Here is a 25,114-nt window from a genome sequence, read left to right as displayed (position 1 = left end):
AGTATCCTGTCCTTCTTCACTCTTTTTGAGTCCTCAGGGTGCTTATTTTTCTAATAATTGCTGCCATTGCAGCCACTTGTTTGCAGCAGTAATTGGGGAAGACTAGACACTCACCTCAGCATCTCAGTGACTCATTCAGATAAGTTTAAATGGTGGGAACCGCGAGCAATTGCCCAGTCTGACCATGCCCTAGCACAGCCCGTCTGCACACCATAAAGGCAGCCAGGTACATACCATCCCAGATAATCCAACTAAATTCTAGAGACTGCTTTGTGAAGTGGTATTTTATTGACATGACCAAAGTTTCAGTAAACTTTCTGCTTTTCCCTGTCATGAAATAATGCCATTTCTCTCTCCACTAGACTATTTTTACGGCGTTCAAGAAAGCAATTTACACTTCTTGTGTCACTAAGTATTTCTGTACCAGATGTTGTAAATTAAGTGAAAGAAGGCTTTTTGGTCTGAAATTATCTGTTTTGTTTCTGATGCCATTTTATTTTTTAAGGGATTAAATTTAGCAATCTCCTATCCCTCTGCATGCTAGACAATATTAAATCACATGTATTATTTACTTCCTTCAAGCCACCAATCTACAGAAGTCTCGGTATGAATACATTTAGTCCTGGCTTCTTGTCGCTCTTTAATTCACCAATACTCTCCAGGTGCCACTATAGCCTTCGGAGGGCTACAATCAATTTAGCTCCCCTGACCATAGGGTGCTTGACACAGTAAAAGCATGAAGTAACTTAGGGAATTAATGAAAATTAAATGGCTTCTCATTATCCAACTCCAAATGTCCCTGAATGTATGAAAGGACTGAAAGTACTATGAGTCTTGTTCTCAACAGCCAAGCCACAGAGGTCAGGGGAAAAAGAAGCTGGTCTCATCCTGAAGTAATTGGGAAAGGGGCCTCAACGTTGGTGATAAGACAAAACCAGGCAAATAAACCCCGTTCAGCCCAGTTTGACACACCAGCTGGCAGAGCCACTCAACCTGGTAGAAAGAGGGCAACGAGGTCCTAGTGTGCACAACACCACAGCCTCTACCATGTCACGAACTCCCCAGGAAGGTGAGATTGGCTGAAGACTACCCCCATCCTGCTGATGGGGTATCCAACTGATACCCAAAATAAATATGGAGCAAAGCTATGAAATACTGTGAGTAAATGGCTTTGCATTTCCATTGAAAGTAATTTCTTCTTTCCTCACCTGAATTTTGTCCTCATTAAATACTCCATCAATTAGGAAGTATGTCCAGAATACCGGCCACTCACATTCAATATTCTCAAAGAGCTTGAGCTCAGCAGGATCATAGTGCAGCCTGCTCGGATCCTAGAAATTCAATCAATCATGTTCGTTTAGTCACAGTACTAAATTAGTCACTCGCATTCTGACTGTAATAGAAGCTTATTTTATAAGTAATAAGTAATTAAACCCAGAAAACCAATAAAAACACTGGATATAGTTTCCATGTAGCCTCTGGACTTCTTTTTCACATTCAGTCTCAAACTCACCTGATCGTCCTCCTGACAAATCAACCCTTCCCAGTCTCAGAATCTAGGTGTCACCCAAATACTCTTGGCTCTGCCTGAGTTCAAAGATATTTTGGGATGCCTCAGAGACTCCGCTTCCCCTAAGACACCATAAGCATATTTAAAGGTTCATTCCTTAAAGAACTATGAATTACGTTCTGTCCTTAATAATTGGTTTTCAAACCCTTAGTCTCGTTCGGATATGTGTCATTTCTAGGGTGGATACCTGGATTACCTCCAAACCCACTAAGATGTCTTAACAGCAATACAGAACTTCCCCTTCATGTAAATGAGACAAAAATGTCTACAAACAAGAGATAAAATTCTTCAGAAGTACCTCTCTGGGCGTCTTGTAACCATCTCGGAGAAAGCGACAGCAGCCATAGCGGCCCTGTAAAAACAGACAAAATTACAGAAAACATCACATACTGTTCTTCCTCACAGACTAACATCAGCATAAAAGTATGTGCTGAGTTTTAAATGTCACTTAGGGATTTTCCTCCCTCTCTTCTACGCACAGATGCACCAAGCCTGGCAACCCTTTAATTAAGATTTTTGGTTAAGAAAGGGAGGTTCTGCTTCTCTTTCCCTCTGGAAAATAAAAATAAAAGAAATCCTTACCTGCAATTTGGATATGATTTCACTCTTGGTCACATTAACAAGGTTTAGATCCTCCACTGCAAAAGCTGGGTAAGAAATAATAGAGAGAAGGCCAGCATCTATCTCCTTTGATGTGGATGCCCTTGGCAACATGGAGTACAGAATAGACTGAGGAAAACAGGAACAGAAGAGAGGTATGTAAACAAATTACCTACTTCAGAAGACTATGTGAAGTGCAAATGGAATAGACTATACTATCTGCAAACTGACAGAGAACTCACTACATAATAATTTTGAACTGAGTTACTATGAGAATGCTTCACACTGCTGACTTTCACATGATCTACTAGAAACAGGCTGAACAGCATAGTCTGACACCATCCTTATTACATTAAGTTCTTGGTTCAGTTAATCAATATTTAATTGCAAAACAAAAGGGAGAGGGTGTTGGGTTTTCCCCTAGCAAAGGAAACAGAAGACTAAGTTTTACCTGACAATGTTCTACTTCATCAGGAAGAACATGAATCACTGATTTGTGTCCTCCATGAGCTCCAAAAAGATCTAGTTCATCAATTGCTTCTAAAGCAGCCTTCAAAAAACCAAACCAAACAACAACCCAAAACCATTAAATACTTTTTAAGCCAAGTATACACCCTAGCACCCTTCAGGTTATCCTCTGAAGGAAATTACATAAGACAGGAGTTTACTTCGCAGACATTTTTTCATCTTTAAAGGAAAACTTGTATTTTAGAAAAAGTAAATATTTCTGTATTTCCACTAGCAGGATACAGGACTGATGTGCTGGTGACCCTTCTTACAATTCAAAAGCAATGCAAAGCAATGGGGAGCAGGGCTTCCACTGAGATAACATCCAAAGTACTAACAGTACTCCTGTCCTATAGTCCAAAACAACCCTCATGCTCAGTTGCCTTTCACTCCTGCCTGAAGGGCTATTCAAAGAGGAAGGCTCATTCAAGGCACCCCAGAATCAGCAGAGGCCAGTGCCCAGAGAAGAGAGCATCACCAGCTCTCTGATACTATCACTTCCCAAGGGAAAGAGAAATGAGATGTCTGCTCTCTGCACAGCCATCCAAGGCACAGCATGCTCTATGTCAACAGGTGCATCACCACATCTCACACCTCTTGGCCATAACGCGTTTGTCTAGTGAAGACATTAGCAGCCCAACCATTGACTCCATTTGGGCACCCCTACTTTAACCTAGTAGGCTACAAAACCTGGCTTTGCGGAAGCAGGGTGTGCAGTGCCATGCAGGGAATGGCAGGAAGAGAGGACCAGATGGCCAGAGCCAGGCTAGCAGAGCTTTCCTCTGAAATGCATATTCCCAGGGTTGTGGTAGCACTGAATGTTGCTCCGTGCCCATTTTGGTCCCGCAGGCTCATGGTAATGTCAACCTCTGACAAAGGAAGGATCGCACAGTACAGCTTGCCTTATCTTCTCTGCAGAGAGGCAAGGGTATTTTTCTTCTTCCAATACAAACATGGGTTTACTGGCTCTGCAGAGCCCCTCTCTCTAGCTGAGCGCTAGAGCAGCAGATGTTCCCAATAGCAGCAGAAAGCCCCACTGAGGAACTGATAGCTGGAATCATGAGACCACAGCAACCCGCATCAGGCTGTTCAGTGCAAAAAAATTTGTACTGGACAGCTAAGGAATAACCTCCCCGATGGACACCACCCCATCGCTATTCAACTGAACTGTGGCCAAGACCAGCAGTTTCTCCCTCTCGCAGCCACACAAGATCTTGGCAACCAATAAATCCTGCCGAAATGTAACTACACCTTTGACCTGAACAATACCTGGCTCCCGTCAGTCCCCCAGACATTACGTAAAAAGGTACTTGTTGATCACACGTTTACATTTACGGCCTTCTGCGCTTCATTTACTATCTCTGTGACATTGTGCTATGGGGGAACCAGAAATAGCCACTTTCTTTAAAGTACATCTTTACTCATTTTTCTCTCTAAATTACTTGTGGATAATTTCTTAGACTGATATTCTGCTGTTTTCCAGAATTAACATCTGAATTAATCTTACCATGAAAGCATCACATATAATACTGGGGCTGGAGAATTACGAAAGAGGGACAGAAAACCAGGGGCCACTTTATGAGATTGCATCTCACTCAGTCTTTCAGATTCATGCCTCAGTGAATCTGGTACCCTACTTGCAATCCCCAGAACAACTGTACTGAGGTCCTTCAATGAAAGCCATTATCACAAGGATTTTACACTGAAAAATACTCACTCACACCCAAACAAAAATTCTTATACAATCAGTTAATTATTGCAGTGGCCAAGAAGACTATGCAAAGGAAGCCATCAGGTTTGTCAGAGCCCTTCAGTGTGACAGAACAGCCACAAAGGAGGTGTCAGGAAGACATTCTCACTTTGGCCATCCCTACGGAGCTCGCGTTCAGTTCAGGGATGCCCTGGTTCGTCTTGTCACCACGTTCCCAAATTCCATAATCCTGCAACAACATTATCAAAAAAAAATTGGCATGATTATATACAAAACCAATGTTTTTTCCCCTTGCCTCACAACAAAACCAGACCCCTGGAGGAAATTAGTATATTTGCCTTAACAAAATTTAAAAAAAAAAAAGCAAAAAAACAAACAGGCTCCAAGTCTCCAAAGAGCCCCTCCTGATGTTTAAAGAGCGGCACATAAAAATATACCCCAGCAGAATCAGGTCTCTGTATCCCTTCAACTTGCCACTTTCCAAAAAGTTTGTTAACAATTAGCTCTTTTTAGAAAGGCCCATAAGATTTTAATGAGACATCAGAAAATATTATTAATTATCAACAAAGAAAAACTATTATTATGACAGAACAAGTATACCTCACCCAGGCAGCAGTAAATCCTCCACAGCCCTCCCACCATCTCCAAAGACGCTGCTCACAATGTAAAGTACTGACAGGGTCTGTTATCTTCTCATAGAAAAAGAAGTCTGTATTTTCCTTCTCCCTCAACAAATAATTTTCCACCCACATCTGAGCAATGTTCAGGTATTTACATATAAATAACTACTTACAGCAACTTTGTAGGCAGCTTCTATGTAAAAAACAAGATTCTGAATAAAGGCAACTTCATCGAGGGTGAAGATAATACGTAACCCTGATTAAAAGAAGGAAAAGAGTGATTATCCTGTATCAGAACTGAAATATTTACTTTTCAGTGAGTTTCATGCTTTTATTTGCTGCCAACTACTGCCCACTGAAGTCAATAGAAAAACCCATGCTGATTTCAAAAGATCAGGCAGCAGGCCTCAATACTTGCTGCTGATAAAATACTTCAAATGCCTCCAATACACACTGTTGCAAAGACCAACCAAAATCCAGCCCTGGGAGGGTGGCATTCAGACACGGTGGGTACAAAGCAGAGACATCTGAGCCAGCTCTGGCTCTTGAGAGCAGTGCATCCCAATTCCCGCAGCTCCCCACCCCTCCACCCGTTTAGTGCTCTGTTGAGAGACCACTAGGCTCTGAGGACAGAAAATCATCTAAGGTAACAAATCCTTATCCTCACAGGAGGAGTACAGTTGAGAAGAGCTCAAGATAAAACAGAATCAGCAAGAAGAGGAATACAGATGGGATGAGTGGCACCTGACTCAGTGTTGCCACTCTCTGAAGAAATCTGGTTGTCCATTAGGATGCCCTACATAGTCTTCAAACACGAAACTCTTCTCTGACATGACTCTGAGTATCTCATGTAGCTGTACACCAACAAACATTAAGGGAATGGACACTGCCAGGGCAGTTACTATAAACATGAAATCTTAACTAAGCCACGTCTCTTTTCCAAAGAAATCTTACTTTCTCCTGAGTAATAACTATGTAAAGGTTTTTTAAGGTAATTACAACTTTTTTTTCCCTTTTTAATTAAAAGCTAGAATAGAAAAAGACTGCAACAATAGTCAAGGCTAAAGTATCTTCTGCTTACCTGATGCGGTCATCTGTGCCAAGAAGAGCAGGTAAAGGGAAGTTGCATCCACTTGTAAATGCCCCCATTGGTCGTCCCCAACCACAGTGGCACAAGTTGCAGAGTTATACTTGGCATGTAGGCAGTCTTTGGTACTCTGTGTGCATTTGAACTTCTCTACCTTATCTACCTAAAAAACATCACAAATCTCAAATGTGAAACATTTTGGAAGAAATTCTCCATATTATTTCAAAATTAACAAGTTTTCTTAGGTGAGGAGAAACTTGACGTCCTAATTCCTGTTACCTCACTTCCATGTGTTTTGATTGATCAGAATGCTTAAACACAACTCTAACTTCAGGCTCCAGCTAAATCCACAGCTCTTCAGGAAAGAGTAAGATGAAATTACCTTTTTGAGTTCAGATCTTGGTTACAGGTACGCATCCTGGTGAAAATCAGTTTGCAAAGGCAAAACTGTGATTTGCTATGAGCAAACTGTCAAAAAGGTGCAAGCAAGATCAGAGTTTTGCTCAAGAGTTTTAAAAAGACTCCCCACACTAATGTCTACACACACACAAAAAACTCACTCCACAGAAAAGACACAATGAATACATGCTTCAGATGAAATCCTTTGTAAATACAACATGTACTAATTCAACTCATAATTATGACATTACCTGTCTCATCATGCACTGTAAGAGTCCCCGCATCAGCTTCACAACATTCTGCAAGAACAAAAGAGACCAGGGACACTCTGGTCACACATGGCCAGCCTCATCAGCTGTTACAAAAAACATTCAAAAGTGACAAAGTTCATACCCCCTACTAACATCCTGCCAAAGGTAGAAAAATATGTATTTGCCCGAAATACTTTATATGCCTTTTTTTTTTTTTTAATATAGTGGTTAATGTTTATTCCCACATCCCTATCTAGGACAACAAATCTTTTCCCAAAGGCCCTCTCTAAACAGCAACTCTCTGTGGTCCTTCTATCCAGCTAAGGAAGAGGAATGCTATGTCTTGTAAGAATAATAATAGTAACAATGATGATGATTTTTAGGCGACAGATCCAGGGAACATTGGCAGGTGACTGCAAGACATAGATGTGATTGGAAAACCTGTGGAGCTTCTTCCACTCTTTATACAGTACAACAGAAAGCAGATGACTAATGTAAAGAAAGGGCCTTTACTGCGTACAACGATAAGCATAAGATTTTGCCTTAAATGAAGATATCAACCCCATCTTTATATCCCCAAATTATCATAGCCTCAAAGTATGATCATGCAAACTGAGTCAAGGTTATTCCGTCACCACAGATCTCCCTGGTTTGAGCAGCCCATGCCAGCATAAAATTTACCCAGTGCCTTCAAAACAACAGCAGGACACTGACACCAACATTCCCTCACCGCCCATTTAACCCACCTCTACACTCTCACTTCTGATAACCACTTTCCCAGCTGCAGATTATAGAAATTAACTGTGTGAGTTACCACCCCTTCCAATTCTCCAGCATATGGGTCTTACCAGTTTGGAGATCGTTGCCTTATCTGGTTTGATCAAACACATCTATACACTGTGTACTACTTCCACGAGAAGACACAAATGCGCATTTCAAAGATTGCTACTTCAAATGGCAGGCTTCTCCTTCCAGGGAAGAATGGTCAAGCAGATAAATTGCTACCCTAGGATTCTAGCAACCTAGGCTTGATTTTCGGCTCCATAATACACCTCATGAGGGATCACAAGGTTTAATCAGAGGCTTATAAATCTGGGCATAAAATCTCTCAGAAGCCTAATTTTCAACAATCAGCCAACCGATGGAAGTTTGACTCCTACATGTTTTTGTTTTGTTTATATTATAATTCAGATGGTAGCCTCTCTGCCACCCGGTTCTCCAAATCCCCCTTGCCGGAAGGCTGCCGGGAACACCACACACCACACGCTGCATGGATGCTGCTGTCATAGGAACAAGACACGTATTCCAAGCGGGGAAAACCCTGCCAGATGCTAAAGACAGCAGCAATGCGAACGTACCATTCAAAACCACTACTCTATGAAAGAAACAAACAGCTTAACTGGTCTATGCCAAACTTTGACATACCTGCTCAAGCTCATAGGCTTTGGCCTTATCCTCATCTCGGTCCGCGTTCTTCCGATAGGCCATCCCCAGCCCCCACACGGCCAGGATGCTGTAGATGTTGTCCCGTACCCAAGCATCTTTATGGTCTGTACCGGCTGAAAGCAGCCCCGTAACTGGATTCTAGCCATGGCAGAAGGAATAAAGAACAAACATTACTACCTGAAATCCCACCTATTAAGAAGCACCAATTCTTCCTGTATCAAGGGTAACAAAACAAGAGAGAGAACCAAAGATGATTTCACACTGATTGCATGCTGCGGTTGCTCACAATTTCACAACAGAAGTAAGGTCACATCTTTCTTTTCCAAACCCACATAAGTGAAATGACAAATTTATTTGAGTGCTGCAGGATGTAAAGCTTATAGTGTCCAGCTGGGCATTCTCATCCACATATGATTATTAGCTAAGTCACTGAATGAAATCTGAGATACATTGAGGATATAGGAATTTAAATTTTACATATTTGCAAGGAAAAGAGGGTACTGAGTTAACATTAGAAATTGAGTCTGGGATCTGTTCTTCTCTATGCAACTGGTCTGTGGCATAATCTTGAGGAAGTAAAAAAACCACTACATGCATTCTAAGAAATTAAAAAAGTATTTTTATTTATTTACCTGCTTGGTTTATGACAGCTAAAGCATGAATGCATGCAAAGCCTTTTGATATCCTTTGGAAAATGTAGAGAAAGACAAATTCTGATGGTGTTGAAAAGCAGCACTGTCTGAAAACCAGCAGACTAAGTAGTCTCCTGCATCCCAAATATTGCATTAAATTTTTCATTGCATCATTAATTCCTGTCACTGCATATCATTAAGACCATCTTTCTCAGCTGTATGTTCTTCACTAACAAAAAAATGAGGTAGAGATGCAAAAGGCCAATTGAGTTTTCAATCAAATCAAGTCTTTACAGAAAATTTCAGTCAATGAAGACCAGTTGCCAGGGCTGGTATGACAAGGGGCAAAGATTACAATGATAACGATAAGTAAAATTAAAAAGAATACACACATCGATTTTTCATTTCTGCCACACCCCAGTTCATTCAACTCCTTCCCTTGTTACTTTTAAGAAAGAAGTTTTGAGGGGAGAAGCTTCAATTACAATTTCCTGGGCTTTGCATGTGACAATTGAACACGACAGGGGTGACAGCCTGACACAATGACTGGGCGCAGTCAGTGCTATTGTTACGGTTTAAATTCAGCAGTATGTCCCTCACTGACAGTAGAAACATGTAGTTCTGCTGAAACAGTCCCTCAGCATGGTCTTCACAAACCAAACATGTTTGATGGGAAAAGTAGAACATATGAAGCCAAAGAGTTTAAAAAACTTCTTTCTGAACTTGAAAAGTCAAACCAAGGAGTAACAGAAGTAGTGAGCAAGGCAAAGAAAGGAGACGGTGCTCCCAGTTGAGCACTGCACCTGGGTGACAAAAACCGGGATCTCAAAAGGCAGATTGCATATTCCCAGTATTTTTAGAGAACACTTTTGTTTCCCTCCCTCCCATGCAGGACAATAAATGTCTATGTACCTGCAGCCCTGGCTTGACAGAAATTGACCTGCTGTCTGAGAAATGATCATTTTGGTTTGTTTTTCCCCACCTTCCACACTGGGCCGGCTGCCAGTTGCAAAATAAAAAGTACCACAATGGAAATCCTGGAAAAACGGCCCATGCAAGACTTTAAAAGACCATTTGGTCCCCAGGGAGGGACCTGCCTGCCTTCAAGAGGCCGCATTAAACACATTCAAGGGCAGCTATCATCATTTCAGTGCCTTTGGCTCCTCTACAAGAAGGTCCCAGCTCTTGCGGTGCACTGGGGCTGTCTCTCATGGACTGACAACGCATTAATGTCTTTCCTCATCCACATTCAGAATGTTAGCAGAACAACACAATCTATTAATTAATAATTTTCTTCTGTTACCTGCTGACACCATATGAAAAGTACAACCCCTGCAAAGTGCTAAAGAACCCAAAGAAACACTAAGTGAGCTTAACCCCAAAGATGTCAAAGTGATTTTAGCTCAGCTAGTACTTCTTCAAAGCATTACGTCTATGCAGTGATTGCTAATTGGACTAGCAGGTCTCATCCTGCAAATCACACTGCACATACGTGCACTGCAGATCCACAGACCAAAGAATTTTATCAGCACCCACGGGTTCTGTGAGCTGAGAGCAACGCAAAAGAAAGCTGATTGCTGGACTAAGACTTCAAACTGTTGTATCATGCCCAATCCTATTTTTAAGTATATCTGTTAGACTGGAGACCAAAAAAAAAAAACAAAACCAAAACAAAACCAAAAAAAACCCGGAACACACCACCAGTTCCTACAGGGGAGCGGACGCTAATAAGAACTTCAGCAATACAGGCACAAAAATAGCAGGGTTCTAACCAGAGCAGCAATACAAGTGAGATCACATTTAGCATCTTGCTGAAAATCTATTTAATTTGCATCTGTCTCATTGATCCACCAGATGAAAACTGATGTAAAGTCTAGCAAAGTTCGCGGATAGATTGTTTGCTTGAAACCAGACATAACACAATTGGAGTTACCCATAAATGTATGCCAGATGTGCTTTCCTTATCAGCTCCATATGCTTTTCTCTTACAGTACCCTAGCAATACTTAAAATGTATACATACATTAAGTTTTGCTATTTTATGGACATATCTTAAGATTCACATTTATTTTCTTATCACATTCAAAGTGTATCTTATCACATTAACAAGTGTAATAAGCAGCTGAGAACAGCTGTCTGGTGATGCTCTTCAGTGCTTGCTGAGCTACAGCGTCGAAGCACCCTTCTGGTTCCTGTCCCCAAGGGCACGTGCAATAGCTGGCAGACCCACACCACAGCAGGCTGGTATAACTGATGCAAGGGCACAAGACAGGGGCCAGTAGTTTGGTCTTATCCTCCTTGTACAACCTTTAACAGGATCATATCTATGACCATGCATGCTGCAGGGACTGATCAGCAGAATGTAACGCTTGCAAAACAGGAAAAAGTTTGCTACGGATCCAATCCTGCAAGGTGTCGCATACGGAAAACTGTCAACCCTGGTGAGGGGTCCGGACCTGTGCTTTGAATGCACGGCTGCCTAGTAGTGCACTTATATTCTGAAGTAAAATTTGCCTCTAAAATGACGTTGATTTAGAGTGATTGGAATGAACGCAAGATCAATTGCTGCTACTGAGAAACCTGACTCCTAACGTACTGAACACCTTCTTATCAAAGCAAAGAGTTCCTGAGCTAACTATGTGTTCTTCTTGCTGCATCCTTACAACAGCGAGCTCGTTACTGCCCTTCGTCAGCGCACCAGCTGACATGCCAAGGCTGCACATCTGGCATTCTTGTGGATGCAAGGTACAAGGTCACAGTCACACATCACCCCTGTGCTGAGCAGCACCACCCCAGAAGCATCTTAAATGCCTCCTGGCTCTTCTGCCAGGCTGCTCCTGGGCAAACCAATGGCTTAAATTCCCCTCCCTGGATCTGTCCTGAAGACACCAAGAAGGCACTATCAGTAGTGAAGCAGCAGCCCAGCCCAGCCCACCACAGGCTATTCTGCTCCCAAGCAAGACAGGGCTGCATGTGGCCCAAAGACAAGCATCCTAACTTGCCCAAGGAAGCACTGCATCTCTTCACCCAGCTGAGCAGGACATTTTCAATCTATCGCAGTGAAAAGCCATAAAGAGTATTGATAAAGACAACAAATCTAAAAAACCACCTTGCAGCATCTCTCTGGGCCCTCTTGCGATAATGTTGTCCCTCTGCCTTGCTGCTATCCTGTGACTTGCTTTCCACACACAGAAGAAAACTTATTTATCTCCTTCCCTCATCTCTGAACTCTCCCCAGCATTGAACACTCAGCAGAAAGGGCAGCACTGAGTCGTAAACATGCATCCAAGCACTGTAAATAGCAATTACAAAATTCTGGGTCACTGGTATAAACTCCCACATTACCATTAAGTTACTCTTTTTATTATTAACTATTAATATCATGCTTTCACAAGGCATGTTTAATCTCTGGATCTCAGAGGCTCCATCTCTCCTCTAATGGAGGCTGTTATCGGCACCCTCATTCTATAAACACGGAAATCAAGTCAGGCACTGGAAGCCAAAGTAACTTGTCCAAGGTCATCCTGCAGACAAAAGGCCAAGACAAGAACACAACTCAAAGCATCTCCTGCACCCCGAGGAGCGAGAGTGCCTAATTAACTTCTCACACCACTTATACCATATTCTTGCATTTGTTTCTGATGAGTTTATAGTAATTAGTACACAAACATTAATTCACAGGTATCTGGACCCTGTGCCCATGACCAACCTAAGTGGATTTGGGTCCTAACCTCTTCTTTCACTGCTTTCCAGTTTCTTGCAACTCAGCAACTAAGTATATATGGGAATGGATTTGTGCAAAAAACCCTGTGAGTTCTCAGAGCCCTCCTGGGCGAAGCGAGCCCATTAAGCAGAGAACACTACATTGCATGCTTATGTATATGTGCTGGCCAAAAAACATAGTGTGGGTAACAGTGTTTTCCTACCAGCCCTGACATCTTCGTTCTTTTACTGCTCACACATGCAGGCAGCCCTGCCCGACACGCCAGAGCCCAAGCAACATAACACCGGGACAAGCGGCTCCACGAAACCCAACGTCGCACAGGCTGCACCAGCAGCACGTCGGGGACGGGAATCTCTCGGGCGTGCACCGCCGCACACACGTACCGCACCAAGCACTGCGAACCCCGCTCTGTCCTGGATTCACACCGAGCTGATGCCGACAGATTTCAGAGGCCCCGCTAGGGAGCTCAGCGTTACTGGGGTTTGATTGTGTTACGGGCATGTATATATACAGTGTTACAACGGGTGGGTGTGTATAACACATGAGCACATTCTATACGCAGTATTATTGTTTGCAAACTCAGACTTGCTGTATTTTCCACGTACCTTCCAACGTGCATTTATATAAGCGGCCAACGAGCACCCCCGAAGATCCGCGCCACCTCAGCTTTCCCTGCGCTTCTCCTCAGGCGGGGAAAGGAGGTACCGAAAGGAGGCCACGCGCCGGGGAGAGGAGGTATTTTCTTCCCCCGGCCCCGTAGCGCCCCTTGTGCAACCAGGCTGCGGTCACCGGCCCCCGGCAGCTCCAGCCGCTCCGCCGGAGGCCCCCGCGCCCCCCGCCACGGCCTCCCCGCGCCCCGGCCGGCATCATCGCGCCGGGCGCCCCCAGACCCGAACAGGCGTCCCGCGGCGGCGGCTGCCCTCACCTGGTGGCACAGGATCGTCCGCTGGACCAGGCGGGCGTAGCCGTCCAGGCGCACCCCCGAGTTGCTGCGACTCCTCATCGCCCCACAGCCGGCTGACTGGCCCGCCCGCCGCACCGCGCCTCACGCCTCAACCGGCCCGGCTGCCAGGCCCGCCCTCTCCCCACCGGTCGCGATCAGCACCGCAACGGCACCCGGAGATGGCGGCAGCGGCCTCCTCCCGCCCTGCCTGCCGGCCTCCGCGGCGCGCCAGCCCGCCCTCCCGCCGGCGAGGCGGGACAGGGCGGGGCGGAGCGGAGCAGGGAGATCGGCCCCTTCCCTCCGGGCGGGCGAGCGGGCGAAGGCGGGCTGTCTCGGCGGCGGGAGGAGGTGCGGCAGCCTGCGGACCCCCAGAGAGTCGAGGCCTTTCCGTGCAGGTCTGGTGCTTGAAATCCCAAATTCAGCTTTTGTGAAGAACCAGCAGACTTTTCCCGGCGGTGTTTACAGCTGCTTTTCCGAGCCTCCCCACGCTGCCCTGGGAAGCGGCAGGGGAAGGGCGAGCGTGAGGTACGGCAGGCACCGCAGCCCCCGGGGACACCGGGGGGGTGTCAATGCCCGGGGGACTAACTAGGAGCAAAGGCAGGGGCGAGCAGCGGCAGCAGTAGCGCGACAGGGATAAAAGTCGGGCTACATTGTCAAAAATAAAGGCGGTTTTATACAGCCTTTAAGTTCGTAAAATAAAATGCAGAAGGTGAGAACATTTGTTGGAAGCCTTTTTTTTCAGCCTTAAAAAATACCGTTTTGAGATCTGATAGAATGAAAGGAAAAAAAAAGACTTTATCAGGTGTCTTCACACCCCAGCCTTGACTTTCCAACTTAATAAAGAAATAACATTTAGCGATTTCTGATGGAAATGAACCTGCTATTCCCATAGGCACTCACTAGGGCATTCTGTAATGTGCACTTTTGACCCGATTTGGCCTTGCATGACGTGCTTTCACACTGCAGTTACCTAACATGGGTAGGACAGGAGTGAGCAGAAAGGGAAGTCAGGCAAAGAGAGCCAAGGCACAGAAATTTGACAAAGACTTAAAAAAAAAAAAAAGAGGTATGTTACATACAGTTGCAAAATCTTCACGGAGTTCCTTCTGTGCTCCTGGCAACAGCAAAAACCCCAATGGTAAGTGTGGATGGGTGCTGAAGCACACACAGGATGTTGCAGAGTAGCTGAAGGTGTGGGGTTCACTCAGACTTCAGATTTTTCTTTTTTTGTTGTCTTTTTTTCTTCTTGTGTGAAGTTACAGCATTAACAGTTTTAATTTTGTAACTGTTTGCTGTGCTTACTTCATTGACTGTGTAACTGCCAACCAACGCTGAGAAAACAGTCTTAAAAGGAGACCTGTTTGTTCAGCGATGGCCACCAGGCATTTCTGCTGGAAAGTGACAGAGCACTCCAACGCCGTCAGCCAGAGCCCTGCCGTTGCAGCTCAGTGAAGGCTGCACAGTCCCAGAACATGGACCAGTTTGGTCTCCCCTGAACTCTGCACGAGCTTCCTGCTTCAGGGCACTGCTTTTTACAGAGAAGACTGCATACATGCAGGGAACAGGTTTGTTGAGCAAGGTAGTGCCAGCTGTACACAGCATGTTGCTGTTTATCTACGACTAAGCTCACAGCCTCCTTACAGAGGTCCCCAAGTTAGCTTTGCAGCCACAAAATTGATGCATAGAATTTTCCTTTGCATTCTGGGAAGGGGTTGCAGCTTTCATCGAGCTCTGGGCTGCCACAGCTGAACTGTTAGCAGTGCACAAGAGACGAAGTACTGAAAGGATACAACGACACCCAACGTGCAAATACTTTTTAAGCTAGTTTAATGATGATAATTATTCACGGAGCTAAAATATGCTGCTGTGTGTGCAAAATTTTACTACAGTATGTGCATGCTTTTAAGTGGCAAAGTCAGAAAAGACTCCCCACCTCCAGGAATAAATCAAGTAAAAATGATTAAAAGAATCCTAACATATGTTAGTGTGCAAAAGTAAAACCAAAAGAAGACTCCAAGCAGGTCAGTGACAGTGGGATATGCGTTTCCATAGGTAATTTAATTACTGAAGCCAAACTCAGCTACATGCTTCTGCTCATAGCATTCTTGTGGAAGAGCTTCAGCAGACCTGAGCACAAGCATTGACTAGACAGACTTATGCCAGGGTTTTCTCTGCTAAAAAAATCTGCTAGAAACATGAAAGGTAAAATATGTGGAAGACAATAAATGTAAGGGCTAAGTCAGCATTTTCTCCAAGAGGTAATTACATACTGCAGCTCATGTAATCTGAAGAATTGTAACACAGCCCACTATAACAACACGGTTATCTAGAAGACAAAGTTTATATATTTTACATGTTGTACTTGCTGTAAATTTATTACCTTTTTTACAGTTGAAAATATAAATACAAGAACATTAAATAAATTTACAAGAAACAGTGCAAAGGCAATTGCCAAATAGTTAAAGCATTCACAGAAATGCATTCCAGCTACTAGCATTCCAGTACAGTCTTTTATTAACAAGCAGTTAAAACCTTGTGGATAAACACAACGAATACTTTAAATTCTCACTGTAAAAGCATACTCAGAGTAGTCTTGGACACAGGTGACCAAAAGAACCCATGCGTTGCATACAGAACCACAAGAGGGCTTGAGTACTGAAGAGGTTCGATTGCTGAACTACAACAGAGCCCCAGATAGGAGGCATTTCACTGATGCTTTTTGTTGAGAAGAGTGTTTCCAGGGTTCCCTACCGTGTCCTCTGGGAAAGCAAAGCCCTTGCTCCCTTCCAGCAAGCATCTGCCTCAAAAAATCCCCTCTGCAGGGGCTGGCACTCCACAGTGTGGCAGCAGTTTGTTCTAGCTCTTGCTCCAGGCGCATCCAACCTTTGACCAAGAACGCAAGGAAAAAAAAAGCAATGGCCGCAGCTGCACACTCGTGTGAGGAAGAAGAGGCACAACCAGGGCTCAGGCTAATTTCTGTTCAGAAAGAATCTTCATGATGTTGCATGGGCTCTATTTTCTTTCCTCTGTTGTACACGAAGAGCCAAAATCCAGCTTTTTCAGATAAATAGCACAAAGGGAATGAAATTTTGCTTCAGGAATTACTGAGCTAGGCCCTCAGGATGTGGCTTGCCAACCAAGGGCCAAAATACAAGCAGAAATACTCATTAGAATAGCTCAAGAGCTGCCCCTTAAAAAACAGCCACACAATGAAACAAGCAATTTCTCAGCTACTAAATACAGCAACCAGCATTTATTCTCTGTATTTTTTCTTCAAAAAAATAACACTTCTCTAATTTTCTCTATCATTGCCAATAAGAAATGGCAGTGTGTTTAATCTCTGGAGCCACCACTCAAGATAAAATACTGACCCTGCTGAAATCAATGGCAAAAGTTCCCATTGACTTACTCAAGCCACTAACGTAACTTAGTTGTATTTAATAACCTACTGACTACTTTATCACTCCCTCATTCATGGCACTCTACTTTGACGACACCCAGTTTCTATCCCTCTGTGGTGTGTGTACTAAGAGGTTGCTAAAGGTTCAAGACTGATAGTGTTTGTATTTACAGTTCTGTATCTACTGAATATATTTAAACCACTGTAAGTGATTTCACTTACTGAACAAATTAACTTCTGTATCATTCTATGTTAAAGTTAATTATTTCAATTAAAGACAAATGCAAACTTACAATAAAAGTTAAAACAAAATACCAATTATTTTGCTATACATAGGAATATTTAAATTTATATTACAAGAAATAAATATAAAAGTGTCATTAAGATGCTTAAAGGTTGATATTTTTCTGCTTATGTACATCACTATAGTTTGCTACTACAACATACAAAACATTGAAGACAGTGTAGCTAACATTTTTAAAGATAGCATCGTTTCTCAAGTTGTAACTTCCTGCATTTATACAATACTATTATGCATTATATCCAGATACTTAGCTGTAATGAAAAAAGTCTAAACAAAACTCTCCTTTAAATGTAAAAAAACTCAAAAAATCCTCTAATGAAGACTCAAAAGGGAAATGTGCCAGCTGTAATTCGACATCCAAGATACCTTCTCAAAATAGTAGCTTCCTTTAAAAAAAAAAAAAAATTGTCCTTGTCAATCCATTGCATGGCTGCCTTGAAGTTCCAGTACCATATATTAAATAAAATCAGTTCTTGGTCTGCTCACATTATGTAAAAGTGTTAAAGTAAATCTGTACTTCACACTGTAAAACAGTGTGCTGTTTGAAAGGAAATCACATTTTCTCAATAAAAGTTAGGCTTCCCCTCTTTGAAGTCCTTCTGAGTGAGATACGGCTTTTTTGGCTGCCTGTATCATCCTTTTCTTGAAATACAAGTTGTTTGCCTGAAAAGTCATGGAGACACACATCACCATTCTGTACACTGAAAGAAACACCATTTTTCTCACTGGAAAGATGGCCTGTTGAAACAAAGAAAGAAAAAAACATCGCCTATCAGAAAGGTTCAGAATCAAGTCTGCTATGCTTTTTCAGTCACTGTAGGGAGTTCATGCACTCTCATTTTATCCCTGCAACAATGTCAAAATGTGGATTTTTCTCTACATATTATGTATATATTTCTTTTCCTCTGTGAAATGAGTAAGAGATTTGAGAGACGTAAATATATTTACGCACAACAGGATTCCATATTTTAAGCAGCGAAGGTCACAATTCTCAGTAGGTAGACTTTGACTTGGAATAAATATCACTAGATAAGATGCAAAATACTTCTCATTTTAGTTTTGCTTTAACAAGTTAAGTTAAAAAGGTTTCTCAGGTTTGCCATGCATCTGAAACAAGGAAGTGTTTGAGAAAACAAGGATTTTTTATTTTTTTTTTCCTTTGAAAGGCACTCGACTTGCAGCATTTATTTCTGGAGGACAATCAGAATATGACCTAGGTCCCACCATGGGTCTAAGCCATATTTAGACTGAGAATCTTACACATTAGGTGAATCTACAATGAACATGTGTAATGCCACTGCTGATTGCAGCCTATTAATGAAATGCTGCACGAAAGCTCAATTCACTGGATAGAATCTGCTACCTCTATGCATTACACTCTAGATAATTTTGATGAGAACTAAGATTTTTTAAGTATTTGTGCAAATGCTTCTAGTTGGATTTTTTTTCCTGCAAAGCAGTCAAATTTAAAAGATCTGCCAGGATCCTGATATAGAATCATAGAATCATAAAATAGAATCATAGAATCATTCTATGTTTCTATGATTTATGCCAGAAAGAGAATTAATATAAAACATAAAACATCCAAGTTTGCTATTTCTGTTAATATTCACAACACTTCATATACAAACACCATCGTGATTCACTAGATTTCAGTAAATCTACTGAAAAGACACAACAGTGAAGGTAGAAACTGCTGCAGTTTATGCTTTTAGGAGTAGGGAAAACACTGATGAGAAACCTCTAGGCAGTGAAAGATGACTCTATTTCAGGGATCAAAACCTGATCCTCTCTAGTACACCTGGATTCCTTCCATCAAATACCTCAAATATCCTGGAGCAGAATTCTGCTTTGGCTCTGTCCTCCCCTTTCACTCTCTCACTACCTCATACTTCTGAACCTTTCCAGAAGGGGCAGGGCCACATTACAGGATGCTCTTCAACTATTTCTGGTTGGGGTCACCAGCGGGGGAAGTATTTGGTGACATACCTCCTCTGAACTTAATCCCTCCTGCAGAAAGGATTCTGCTGCTTGAGTGACTGGGCCGGACTGCTCTTCTCTGTTCTGCTTGGCCCAGGGCCCCCAAGCACACAGGTTTAGTATTGGTCTACCCCAACACTTCCTCTAGAAACTAATCCTTCACTTTAGGCAGACTGCACACCCTTTTCAGCAGGTATCCTATTGATTCAAGCAGATGTCAGTGTATCAGTTGCATCAAAGTCTCATTGGCAAAGTTTTCTTTGGAATGAGAGGTGGAATTTTTTAAATAAGATGTGAACATGTATTTCTAGCTGATAAAGCTTACTACCAGTTTGAAAATGTAATGAATATAACTTAAGTTAAACATCTCGGGCTGGGAGTTTAAGGGAGTGGGTTTGTGGTGATGGCTGTCAAAGGCAGACTACAAATTCCATGCCAAATTACTGAGCTGCCACTGGACCCACAAAACAGAAGCAATGGCCCAACAGATGATGCAAAATCTCTTGAATATAAAGTCTAATATTTAATTATTAATGTAAAAGGCCATCAAGCACTAAAACAGGCACAAATGTAAACAGGCTAAAATGAGCAGAAGAGCTTTGTTAATCAATTAAAATCAGATAAAGACTGAAATGACAGAAAATAACCATACTTGCTGACACTGTAATTGTGCATTTACAGTGCATATATAGTTTAACCCCCTCCTGACTACAACTGTTTTATTTTAGAAGCAGCGTTCAAAATAGCTGTGGCCTCATGTTAGGGCAAAATCTGAGAAGAAAGGCAGGCTATTCTATGAACAACAGTCCAGTAGGCAAGCAAAGCCACAGGCCATATAGACACCCCAAACTTACCATGCCAAGTCATTCAATCCTGCATCTGGAATAGCATTTCAGTGGAAGTAGTAAGGCTAAAACCACTAAGTGTTTGTTTATGTACTGTATATATTTACATATATTCCACCCAAGTTGGGCAGGAGTATTGATCTGCTTGAGAGTAGGAAGGCTCTACAGAGGAATCTGGACAGGCTGGATCGATGGGCCGAGGCCAACTGCATGAGGTTCAACAAGGCCAAGTGCCGGGTCCTGCACTTGGGTCACAACAACCCCATGCCACACTACAGGCTTGGGGAAGAGCGGCTGGAAAGCTGCCCGGAGGAAAATGACCTGGGGGTGTTGCTCGACAGCCAGCTGAATATGAGCCAGCAGTGTGCTCAGGTGGCCAAGAAGGCCAACATCATCCTGGCTTGTATCAGACATAGTGTGGCCAGCAGGACTAGGGAAGTGATTGTTCCCCTGTACTCGGCACTGGTGAGGCCGCACCTTGAGTGCTGTGTTCAGTTTTGGGCCCCTCACTACAAGAAGGACATTGAGGTGCTGGAGCGTGTCCAGAGAAAGGCAGCAAAGCTGGTGAAGGGTCTGGAGCACAAGCCTTATGAGGAGCGGCTGAGGAACTGAGGTTTAGCCTAAAGAAAAGGGGGCTGAGGGGAGACCTTAGCACTCTCTACAACTACCTGAAAGGAGGTCGTATTGAGGAGGGTGTCAGTCTCTTCTCCCAAGTAACAATTGATAGGACAAGAGGAAATGGCCTCAAGTTGCACCAGGGGAGGTTTAGATTGGATATCACGAAAAAATTCTTCACCAAAAGGGTTGTCAAGCATTGGAACAGGCTGCCCAGGGAAGCGGTTGAGTCACCATCCTTGGAGGTATTTAGAAGATGTGCAGATGTGGCGCTTAGGGATATAGTTTAGTGGTGGAGTTGGCAGTGCTAGGTTAACAGTTGGACTCAATGATCTTACAGGTCTTTTCCAACCAAAACAATTCTATGATTCTATGGTTCTGTGACATAGGTCTTAATTTCTAGAGTGTTTTCTATCTGGAGCTCACTTTTTAAAATGAAGTATTGCATGTTATGTTGAAGTTCTAGCTGTGAGAGCTGGGAAATCAGGTACAGCAAAGGTCCCATGTTCCTATCTAACAATCAACTGATGGAGGCAGTACCTTTTGGAGGCATTTGCCCATCTTTTCTGAGATACAACTGCCCCATGTTTGGAAGATTAAGTGTAAGGAATTGCCTCAGAGCTTTGCTGGGAGGATCAGCTCTATCCAAGCATAAGTTTACCCTCTTCTTGTGGAACTCCTAAAGACCCAGAAGGATTATTTAGTCAAACTAACTATGCAGACAAGGTATCATACAACCCTTTTGATATGAATGGAGGATGTGGTACAGGGTTCACAGCACTCAAAACATACAATAGAATACAAGAGGCGATGAGGTGGGTCACCTGAGACATCTGTGTTCGTGACTGTATAGGAACAAAGTTCTATCAGAGTTCTTTCAGGTGCTTTTTCTGAGAAGCTGTTGGCACAGGACATACAGACTCTCACACTGGAAAGATCTAATTATGTGAATAAACTAGGACAGAACTGGAGCATAGCACACAGAACTGGCATTGCTCTAAACTAGGACAGAACTGGGGCACATCACACAGAATTGGCATCGCTCAATGGTTTAGATCATCAATTTTGCATCTCATTCTAAAATACTACCCAAATCAACAAAAACTTGTTCTGGAAAGCCACAACAGCACTCAGTTGCTACAACAAACAAATTCAATAAAACATTTATGCTATCTTTCTTTCTGTTGAAAAAAGTAGCCAAAATGCTTTTGTAGCTGTGCGTAAGCACGTCAAATGTTCCAGGGAGAAGTGGCATCTTCCATCAGAGTAACTAACATAGCTGGAAAAAAGCCCTACAAGACATCCAGGCTTTTGTGCCTGAATATTTTGCTCTCTTTGAAAGGTATTGCTTCTACCTAAAAATATTGCCTTGCTTTATATTTGATGACAGTGAGAGTTACCGGATTCTGGTTCTCAACTGACCTGTTAGATACAAAGCATGTTAATTATTGCACTGTGTGGTATCCAAACAGAGAGGTTGTATAATGGAATGACAAAAAAACCCCCAAAAAACAACCAAACAAAAAAAAAAACCCTAAAAACTAATTTTACAAGCTCAGTTTGGAAAGCTGTTCAGGGCATGTCCAAATGCTATTTCCTGAAGTATTGTGATTTCTTTACAATATGCAGCTAGTACATCCAAATGGACAGTAACCTATTAAGGGGGCAGCACATACGAATTCCATAGCTTTTACTCTGTACATCTGAGAGGTTACCTGCTGAGAGTATCCCGCTGATTATCTGCTGTCTTCTGACAGCATATGCCAGGAAACAAGCACAACACAGCCTCTGTGAGCATGTTCTACAACTTCATACTAAACAATCTAGCTGATAGCATGACTTCTTAGCTTCAACTCTTGATCAATTGGGAAAAACGCCTTAGGCACACAGGAGTAATATCTTGTAAGTTTTGCTCAACTTGGGCTTTTACACATTACATATGTCTAAGTTATTTTTCCTCTTTGAAAAATTGTCTTTTCTGAGAGCTCAAATCAGCAGCATGACGTGTCCAGCAAGTGTGTGAAAAACTAGATTATGTCCACTGCAAAATGATCATTTTTTGTAAGTACATTCAGTGGAGATTTGTATCTAGCTTTCTGAATAGACAAATAAGCTACACCAATTTGCAAGTGAAATTGATTGGAGTGCTACATACACTTGCATTTCAACTTCTCAGGAACAGAGCAGAAGTTAACAGTTCAGAGGACAGTACTGTGTTAGAACATGAAGGATAGAGAATTTTACTTCTGAAGAGTTGTTTCTTGCAGCAAAGGTATATTTCGGTTAGGCAAAAACATCCTTAAAAACCCCACAGGGGAAATAAAGAGCTACAGAGAAACTGCATTTCAACACTTACTCTGTAGCCAACAGTAGCCCTCTCAGCAGTGCCCTCTTCACTGAGGTGATTTTATAAGTTACAGTCTCCGTTTTCTCTTCCTTCTCCTCTCATAAGCAGCTTCCATGTAAGCATGCCATTAATGTTCTTCCTCATACTACCTCCTGCACGATTTCTTTCATACTTTCAAGCTATATTATTATCCTATATTTCTTTCTTCTTCAGGCAATGTTTGTTTTAATAAAGGTGAAAATACGAACTGTTTTAAAACATGCTTGAGGTTTACTGTCATATATTCAGGTGACAAGAAAAGCATTAAAAGCAGCTTCTGGTAAGTAATTGCTCTAATAATGAATATTACTTACTATTTGATATATAAATCAAGAGTTCCCAGTGAGTAGGAGAAATTGATATTTTAAAACTTTGTCTGTCGTCCCCTAAAACAGATGTGTGGTATTATTTGTGAGGACATTCTGAAATAGTCTAACCCTATACTTATGAATAATATTTTGTCAGCACTTCACCTTATATTAGCATGAAAGAGCATAGCACTTCTGTTTGAAGACAAGAATAAAAATAGCTTGAGAAATACTATTTTGCATTATACATACCATTTCCATTTGCGTGCACTGAATAATCATTATTCATTAGCAATGTTGTAGAGTTAGTGGAGTTACTGTTTGATTGTAAGGAATTGGAAGAACTGGATACTCCTTGATTTACAGTCTGCTTCTTTAAACCATTAGTAGCAGTTCTACTCCAGTCTACAATAGATACGTGTTACAGAAAATAGCACAACTCATACAAGCAAAATATTAAAATGTAGTTAATAATGCAACTGAATTAAAATAAAAACACAGCTTTAGCCATTCTCCTCACAGTATTCTAGACAGAATGATATTCTCCTGAGAATTTCATGATTCTTGATTATTTCAATCTAGTTCCTTTTTCTCTTGGCCCTTTTTTAATACAAGCAGCCAACTGTCATAGTTTTGCTACTGCAGACCAGATCAGAAAAAAACCTAAAGTACATTTGATCCTCTAAGTTAAAAAGTATGTAGCTTTATGAGAAGTCAACTACAGAATAAAAAAATAACATAAAATCATTTACAGTTTCTTTGGTTTAAACTATGCTTCACCTTGGTTTTGTGAAAGTCACTGGTAAAACTACAGTTGACTCAGAAGCTAGAACAAATCTTACAGTTTCTAACTATGATCAAAAGTCTTCTGCAAGACATGCCTTTATACTGCAGTGGAAGAGATCAACTGCAGTTATAGCTTAATGCAACAGCATGTAAGCATGTTGCATCGACTACCACCTTAAAGAGTGTAATTTTGTAGGTTTATTTTACCTTGGATAATAAATAAGACCTGCAACTGCAGCAACATGATTTATTGACACTTTTTCTTTTTAAGTATTACAAAATACTATGAACTTAACACTGAGTATAAGTATTCAGAAGTAAAAAAAATAAAATTAATATTTACCAGAGTTTTCAGCCAGCCTGAATTTCCCACAACAGAGATATCTTCTCCACTGTTTACGGACATTCTCCTTTGTTACACAATAGAAAATAAAAATGAAGAACCCTGCAAAAAAATAACATTACAGAATGTTGCAAAATCGACTTTTGCTACTTCTTAATGAACAATGTTTTGGTTTTCTTTCATTTCTTTTATATTTCTAATCAAAAGTAATGACATCTTTCTTTGGTGAGAAAGTTTACAGCTCTGAACACTGAAGAGTACTTTTCCCTTACACAGATGAGAGGAATCATACACACAAATGCAAGAGCAGCAAATATAACCAAATCCACAAAGTGCATAAAGTTTCCTTCTATCAAGTAAGAAGGGAAAAATTCTGTGGATCCTGAAATTTCCTTAACGCTTTTAGCAAAGAATTCACAGCAATGTCAAACAGAGGGTATGATATGACACTGTCGGGTTATGCAGCTGAGAGCATATGGTATGACATTGTCCCATCTTTTCCTAGCAGCTAACCTGTTAGCACCAACTGTAACAGAACCAATAACACTACAAAATTTTAAGCATTCATACAAAGAAAGTAAACCATATCTAAAACATAAATAAACAGTACCCCCTTTACCACAAAATCAAAAGCCAAATATTTTCTAGAAAGGATGGG

The 25,114-nt window shown here is 41.9% G+C and overlaps 2 protein-coding genes across 5 annotated transcripts in view; both read right to left on the bottom strand.

Moving 5' to 3' along the window:
* Positions 1-13,726, bottom strand: part of PHKA2 (phosphorylase kinase regulatory subunit alpha 2) — a 47,929-nt gene extending 34,203 nt beyond the window's left edge. Inside the window, exons 1-10 of one of the 2 annotated variants that reach the window (XM_054838273.1) lie at positions 13,472-13,726; positions 8,171-8,329; positions 6,746-6,793; positions 6,090-6,258; positions 5,182-5,264; positions 4,537-4,617; positions 2,622-2,720; positions 2,153-2,299; positions 1,869-1,922; positions 1,209-1,331 (exon numbers count right to left, since the gene is read on the bottom strand). In XM_054838273.1, coding sequence (XP_054694248.1) covers positions 1,209-1,331; positions 1,869-1,922; positions 2,153-2,299; positions 2,622-2,720; positions 4,537-4,617; positions 5,182-5,264; positions 6,090-6,258; positions 6,746-6,793; positions 8,171-8,329; positions 13,472-13,549 — 1,041 coding nt within the window. In that variant the 5' untranslated portion in view covers positions 13,550-13,726. The remainder of the gene's footprint in view (positions 1-1,208; positions 1,332-1,868; positions 1,923-2,152; positions 2,300-2,621; positions 2,721-4,536; positions 4,618-5,181; positions 5,265-6,089; positions 6,259-6,745; positions 6,794-8,170; positions 8,330-13,471) is intronic. The other variant, XM_054838282.1, reaches the window with a different exon arrangement.
* Positions 13,727-15,331: 1,605 nt separating this feature from the next.
* The window catches only part of ADGRG2 (adhesion G protein-coupled receptor G2), a 63,468-nt gene continuing 53,685 nt past the window's right edge, over positions 15,332-25,114 (bottom strand). For all 3 annotated transcript variants that reach the window (XM_054838201.1, XM_054838218.1, XM_054838211.1), the window contains 3 exons: positions 24,457-24,558; positions 23,580-23,732; positions 15,332-17,931 (listed from right to left, as the gene is read on the bottom strand). In XM_054838201.1, the coding sequence (XP_054694176.1) occupies positions 17,747-17,931; positions 23,580-23,732; positions 24,457-24,558 (440 nt within the window). In that variant the 3' untranslated portion in view covers positions 15,332-17,746. The remainder of the gene's footprint in view (positions 17,932-23,579; positions 23,733-24,456; positions 24,559-25,114) is intronic.

Source organism: Grus americana, chromosome 1 (genome assembly GCF_028858705.1).
Source record: "Grus americana isolate bGruAme1 chromosome 1, bGruAme1.mat, whole genome shotgun sequence".
NCBI lineage: Eukaryota > Metazoa > Chordata > Aves > Gruiformes > Gruidae > Grus > Grus americana.
Note: the sequence above shows the minus strand (reverse complement) of the source record. Positions and strands in the feature narration are given on the sequence as shown.